General features: G+C 44.4%; 1 protein-coding gene across 1 annotated transcript in view; it reads right to left on the bottom strand.

The window, feature by feature from the left end:
* Positions 1-4,091: 4,091 nt before the first annotated feature.
* Positions 4,092-7,500, bottom strand: part of LOC308170970 (DDB1- and CUL4-associated factor 1-like) — a 23,965-nt gene continuing 20,556 nt past the window's right edge. The window contains exons 24-26 of the mRNA XM_080545824.1: positions 7,326-7,418; positions 6,910-7,183; positions 4,092-5,692 (exon numbers count right to left, since the gene is read on the bottom strand). Of these exons, the coding sequence (XP_080401950.1) occupies positions 5,613-5,692; positions 6,910-7,183; positions 7,326-7,418 (447 nt within the window). The 3' untranslated portion in view covers positions 4,092-5,612. The remainder of the gene's footprint in view (positions 5,693-6,909; positions 7,184-7,325; positions 7,419-7,500) is intronic.

The following is a 7,500-nucleotide window of genomic DNA, read 5'->3' as shown; positions in this document are numbered from 1 at the left end:
TGCGTTAGGCATATCAGTTGAGTCGGAGTGTCGTCTTTCCTTTCTCTTTCCAAAACATCCTCCACAGCAAGTGAGGAGGGCAGCCAGCTTAAAAAATGCAAAAAATGCATTTGTTTTCTTCTTTCCCTTGTTCTCATTGTCTTCCTTCAGACCTTCATGCCCTTGGGGGGCATTTGGGTCACTTTGGGTTTGATTCATCTGATCACGTTATGTGAGTCTTCTCATAAAGTCAACTTTCTATACTGTAAAAGCAAGAGGCGATAGTTCTCAAGAGGCGATGCTCTGAAATGGCCTGTTTTTTAGAATGCAACAGCTATGATGTTTTTTTAAATTATTGATGACATCATAATAGGCCTATTGCATCATAATAGCTGTCACTGGCTGAGTTTGTCAATTTGCTCTGGAAATCGGATGGATGGAATGCCTCTTGTCCAATCAAATTACTTGGTCCCGCTATGACATGATTGAACCCAGTGTGCGCTCCAGTGGAGCAAGGTGTTAACCAAAATGATCAAACACACTGAGAGACAAACAATTAAATGCTTTTTTTTTTAATTAAAGGGCTTGGGCATGCTCGCCCATGCGGTACGGATAAGATACAAATGCGTGCCGTCCTGTACCGTCCCGGTCTGGTCAATGGAGAAGTGCCATGCTTTGGTGTATCTGTAATACATTTTAGACTGTTAGGACAGGCAAATCATTTGAATCACTTGTTTTCACCACTCCCAGTGATGGTGAGTGACCTCCAAGTTAAGTGTGACAAGAACTATCAAAGTAATTAATCTACAGGTATGACACAGTGGTAGTAATGGTTTGAATGAAGGAGTAAAACACTATAAGAGCTGATGGAGAACTCAGTTCTTGGTTCAGATCATTTTATTTTAGGGTGCTTGGGTCTACTTGAGCAGTAATATAGTCATAGGTGTTTATTAATGCCTTTGTGGTGTTATTTTTAAAATGTTGACATTTTTTTGTTAGTAATTAATACAATACAAAGGTTCCATCTCACAGAACATAATGGAATGTAAAAACATTGACGCTCAAGATCTCTGAACTGCCCTAAACGGAGATAGAACCTTCTCATTCTAAGGTCACGACATGTCATCCCAGACACGGTTTATTGCTTTCCTATCTTTCACCCTCTTTTTTCCATTGCTTATCAACAAGGGATAATCGTTCGTTTGGCGTGCGTGGCGTCCCCCGGCTTGTGAATGTGTTAACCCTGTGTGTGTGATGTGAATTCTCAGGTGGAACCCATTAATCATCCGCATGCCTGCGCGTCACTCTTCATTAGACGTTAATTGGTTAATTGTCCCTCTTCATTAAGACACGCGCAATCGAGTAAGAGCTCTATCGAGGGCCGAAGAACATAACCTCCTATCTGAAAAATTCTGTAAGATTTTAAATTTGTTTCTTTCATTTAATTTAATTTTTATTTTTATTTTAATTTTAAGATTTTAAACATTTTTGCAGATAGGAGGTTATGTTCTTCGGCCCTCGCTATGGGGTATCTCTGTGTTGTATGTGGACGTTAGAATTATAAGGTTCTATCTCCATTTTTGGTCAAAATTTAGTTTTTTACATAATCTGATCCATTAGGTGTTTATTAATGCCTGTGTGGTGTTATTTTTAAATTGTTGACATTTTTGAGTTAGTAATTCATAAAATACAAAGGTTCCATCTCACAAAAAAAAATTAATGTAAAAACTTTGACGCTCAATATCTCTGAACTACCCTAAACGGAGATAGAACCATATCATTCTAAGCTCACGGTATGTGGACGGGGTGAGGCGTTAAGGCTTCACACATCTTCTCTGTGACCTTTCCACGGACATGTTCAGCAGGACTCCAACAGTCTTGCGCATGTCTCCTTCCGTTAGCAGGCCTCGACCATTGGAAATGATCCAATTAAAATGACATTTGTCAAAAGAGACAACAAACATAATATATACAGCTTTTTGTAGATGATTCTCATTTCCCAGATACTTGGTACCAGTACATGAGGTAACCATGGTGATGTGGAGACTACCTGCTGCATCTCTGAGAGCGTTCCGTTGTATTTTCACAGCACTGCTCTCTGGCCTTGTGTGTATGCATGCGTGTGTCTGTGTCAGAATCAGAATAGCTTTTGTTATACTGTATGTACAGGTGGCCTACACAAGAGTAAAATTGTTTGATTTAGGTTCTTCAACACTGGCATTGCAGCAGGATACCAAATCTCAATAAAAGAAGTAAAGTAAGTAATAATAAAGTAGAATAACATAATAAAGTCATGATAGTCATACTACAGTGGAACCAGTCATACTGCAGTAGAAACTATTGTGCAAAATGCTGTATAGGGTACAATATGATGATGAAATGCAATATGATATATGCAATACAGATATGATGATACAGTACAGATAGTCAGGTAGTGTTCAAGTAAACAGGTAGTGTGCAGGTAGTCATATAATATATATATATATATATATTGGATTGTTTGGGATGTTTGGATGGTTTGGGATGCGTGTGTGTGTGTGTGTGCGCGTGCATGTACTCAGATGGCAGGGCAAATGCTAATCGTGACATGTTCTAGAGATCTAGAAAAGATGACCTATTTCTATTTTGATGTCGTACTTGTGAAGAAATCTGCAGGATCTGCTAATCGATGTGATGGAAACAGTAAACACAAGCAGCCTGGAGGTCTATCCAGCAGGTCTCTTACAGGCCCGGTCTGAACCCACAGCCAGTAGAGTCCCTGGATCTGAGCTCCAGATTAGTGAGAACACAGCAGGGTTAAAATTAGAAGACTAATCTGAAAGCCACATTCCCGGGGAAAGTCGACCAGACATGTTCACACACGGGATGAAAGTACCTCAGATCTGTATGGTGCTTTAGCCAATTATAGGACCAGGATTAAGGGCTAGCACCAGGGTAGGCTGGCGGAGGCTAGACATCGGAGGACAGGCTCGATTTCAACCTCCGCCAGCCTCCCTTGGTCAGCCCAGAGATCTGTAGGTAGACTAGAGTACTAGACGACAACAACAACACATGAACATACTTAAAAATAGTGCGTCTGGATGATAATCCGCTAATTGCCCTGTCCCTCTCATTCTCTTGGCAACACTGTAAAAATAACATCCCCCGCACAGCTGGGATAAACTGTCCTTACGTAAGACACAGAGAACCACACAAACAAGATGGCTGAAGCAACAATGTAGCACATTGTGCTAACCTCCGCTGGACGTTTCCCTCCAAGGCCGAGCCTCCTAGCCACAGAGACCGACTCTGTCCTTGCTGAATAAATCAGGACTGCATTGTTAGAGTATCGGCTAGGAATATTGACTTGTGCTGAGGGCAAGCTCCTTATCCAAGACTCTGTTAAGGTGGGGTAACGAGCGAGGGAGGCTGGTAGAGGTAGGAATCGGAGGACAGGGCTCGTTGTAATGCGAGGAATGGTATCAATGCTCCAACGTGTTTAATGCCATTCCAATACTGATGCCGGTCCATGCTTTACAATGAGCCCGTCCTCCGATTTCTACCGCCACCAGCCTCCCCTGCAATGCACTCCAGTAGAGGCCCCCATCGTTATCTGTGGAGGTAGAAGGAGATTGGAAGACCGGGTGTGATACCATTCCTAATTCCTTTCATTCAAACGAGCCTGTCCTCTGAATTCTACCTCCACCGGCCTCCCTCTGCTCCGGTCAGACATGACGAAACAACAATCAGGGGTGCAAACTGGTGATGGCCCAAAAAGGTGACACTTTTCTTTTGACAAGACAATTATCAATGATCATTTTTTTGTTGATGGGGGGGGGGGGGGTGGATAGCGCTAGCACTAACGGTGCTAAATGGATATCGCTAGCATGGTGGTCTCAGCGACGGCCCTAACCTTAACACCCGCATAATTATGTTGAAAACAGGTTGCTTACTGTGATTGGAGTTTAGCAGACAGGAAGATTAGTTGTGACTTGGATGAGACATAGACCCCCAGGGCAGATCTACACGATTCACGTGGATGACCTATTTTGAAGTAAAAACGGCTAATTTAGCAGATAGGTGACAAGTTTGCACCCCTGATTAATGTAAAACAACAACACAACACAAACATGTCGAAAACAAACTCAGAAAACTTTTTATTGGGATTTTTCTTTTCTTTCTTTACACATCATCATATTAAAATAGAGACTTTACGGTGGTCGGCTCTGGAGGTCTTTACAAGCGCGGCGAGGCCTTCTTTAAATAAAGGACACCACATAAAAGCTTTCTGTATCCGACAGAATCCAAAAGAAATTCAACTCAACTTCCTTACATGTAGTGTTTTGTTCACATTGGTTCAGGTGGCGGAAGAAAAGTATTTCTAAAGAGACTGTCAGAGAGGAGGGGAAGCTGAAGCTCTTCGAAAACTCATCCCTTGCTTCCTCTCACCCTGTCTCTCTCCTCGTCTTTCCATCTAACCCCCCCCCCCCCCCGCCCAGACCTTCTCCTGAGATTGGAGAAGGCGGCGAGGAGGAGAGATGACCCCGGGGAAACGAGGTGAGACTTTGTGAGACTTGACCCGAGGTATGGTGGCGACCTGCTGTGTGTAGCACCCACCGCTGTTTACCCGTACCTGCACTACCGCTGTCCAACACTGACACCTGGTGGCGCTGTTACCCGTACCTGCACTGAACGGGGTCCAACACTGGCACCTAGTGGCTGTTTAGATATCACCTCCACACAGAGATGTGTGTTGACCAGAGCAGTGAACAGGAGTGTGTGCATTAGTTCAGCAGAGGAGCGCGGATCATTCACTGAGAGAACCAGATGAACAGATTCAAATGGTCATATTCACCTTCTAACATGTCATGAATTAACACTGTCAATTAAAAACAGTGTCAGATGAAGTTGGTTTGATAAAGAGTCTGAGAAATGGTTTTAACACCGAAATAGAATGAGAATAATAACGACATGACATTAAATATTTAATGTTGCCAGAGGAGAACACCAACTCCATCTTGCTGTCCACTGTGGCTTTAACTCATTCAGTGCAGAGGGTGAATGAAGTCACCCAAACTGTCAACATTGTACAGTGCCAATGGGTGACTTCTATTCACCAAGAATGCATCAATGACGATGCCTCCTTTTGCAGCCAATCAAAGTGTTGTTGCCAGGTAAACACCATAATATGGTGTTCCAGAATTGTTTGGCAGTTGGTGAGTTAAAGCCGGGAGACTAGTTTGTAGCTACTAGCAAGGAATCTACTACAAATTAAAACAACAATTAAATTAAGTTGAATCAAATGATAGCGAAAGGAAAAGTGTATATACATTAACTGGGCCAAAACATCTGTGAAAATAGCTTCCTTTGTACAACACCACACAACATAAAAGACGGTGTGTGTGTGTGTGTGTGTGTGTGTGATATGAGTCTGATGTGTGTGTGCCCGGGACAGGTACCGTAGAAGATCAAAATGGCCGCTCTTCCCCCTGTCTTCAAAAACATTGTTTTATTTCAGCGCTCATTCACAGTGGCTCCTCCAGTTCAGACAGAGGGGTTGGGGGGGGGGGTCATCTTCCTGTTCAGGGAGGGGGGTTAGGGGGTCAGGGAGGGGGATAGGTCCACTTCCTGTTAGGGTCAGGGAGTCTTCCTGTTCAGTCGCTGTCAAGCCCCAGAAGGAGTTGGTCTTCCAGGTCCGAGGTATCGGTGTTGCCCGAGCTGTCTGAAGAGTCGGCTAGAACACAGAAACACACACACGTCAGATAGAACACAGAAACACACACACGTCACCTAGAACACAGAAACACACACACGTCACCTAGAACACACACACACACACGTCACCTAGAACACAGAAACACACACGTCACCTAGAACACAGAAACACACACGCGTCAGCTAAAACACAAACACACACACATCAGCTAGAACACAAACACACACACGTCACCTAGAACACACACACACGTCACCTAGAACACACACACACGTCACCTAGAACACAAACACACACACGCCCCCCACGGTTCGGCACTCATGTGTACCGCGGATCAATTGCAAAATGTAACCAAGTAATATTATTACTTAATATTAGTTAATATCCCTTGTAAATCACAATGTAGAGTTGCCATGAAAAGATAGACGCGACAGTTGCGTGCTTTGTTTTACTATAAAGCGCAATGATAGGTTGATAATGGGGAAAAAAATCCAGAACAACAAGGCTGCGTTCGTAAATTCGCTCTGGAATCTGATCAGCATTCATGGAACGCCTCTTGTCCAATCAAATTACTTGGTCTCTTTATGACGTCGGACCCAGTGTGCTCTCCGGCGCTCTCAGAGCAAATTTACAAACGCAGCCCAAGTATCATGGCGAGTGCTGCTAATGTTGGCGACAGAGAAGAACTCGAAATGCCTCCCTCGTCATTTAAATCCCATGTATGGGAGCACTTTGGCTTTTCTGTCAATTATAACAATGATGGACAGTGTCATTGGAAGTGTGGTCGATAAAAAAGTTACGGTGTTTAAGCGTTGTGCAACGAGAAAGTCGTACGAGCATGGCCACACATTTGCCGCGACATCACCCTGGTGTGTTGACAGGAGGCACGAAAAAGGCAGCTTGACAACTTCAGATACAGGAAAAAGTTAGGATATTTATAGCATAGCATAGAGTACAGCACAGTGTTTTATTGTGTAGTATAGTATATAGTATAGTATAGTATAGTAGTATAGTGTACATAGCCTTTATTTATGTAAACCAGCTCTTTTCCCTTTTTTATTTTACCCTTGGACCTTTTCCCTTTTTTATTTTATAAAATAAACCTCTTGTTTTTTAGTCTTTTTTACAAGCACCATGTTTTGTGTTGATCTGAAAAATGATCCGATCCGTGACTCAAAAACCGTGACACGATCCGATCCGTGAGTTAGGTGATCCGTTACACCCCTACTACTCACTCATATCCAGGTTGAGCCCAGCATTGTTGTCTGTGTCATCATCATCATCGTCGTCGTCGTCGTCATCATCATCATCATCGCTGACGCCTTCCAGTAACCTAGCGGCCACGGCGGCGTTGGGGAACAAGTCGCCTCCCTCGCCTCCCTCCTCTCCGTCGTTGTCGTCGTTGCCCAGGACGACCATTAGGGGGTCAGTGTCCAGGTCGTCCAGGTCGTCCAGGTCGTCATCGTCGTCATCGTCGTCAGAGTCCTCTGTGTCGGGGTCGTCGTCCTCCTGGGAGAGAGGAGAGAGAGAGAGAGGGCACGAGAAAACTTTATTAGTCTGTCTGGTAGAAAAAAGATGAGTGTCTCTGTCTGTCTGTCTGTCTGTCTCTCCCTCCCTCTCCCTCCCCTTCCCCCCCCCCCCTCCTCCTCACCTGATCATCATCCTCCTCCCCCTCCTCTGCCAGTCTCTGGCGGCCCACCTCGTACAGCCGACACTCCGTGTCCATGGCGATGGAGTCCTGGTTCTGTGTGGAACACAAGGGGTTCCGTCAGCAAGCACAAGCACACGTCAGGGGAGGCCGGCGGAAGGGTCCACAACGGTATGGG

Source organism: Nansenia antarctica, assembly GCF_963989245.1.
Source record: "Nansenia antarctica genome assembly, chromosome: 15".
In the NCBI taxonomy this organism is placed as follows: Eukaryota; Metazoa; Chordata; class Actinopteri; order Argentiniformes; family Microstomatidae; genus Nansenia; species Nansenia antarctica.
This window is presented reverse-complemented; position numbering and strand designations above follow the sequence as displayed.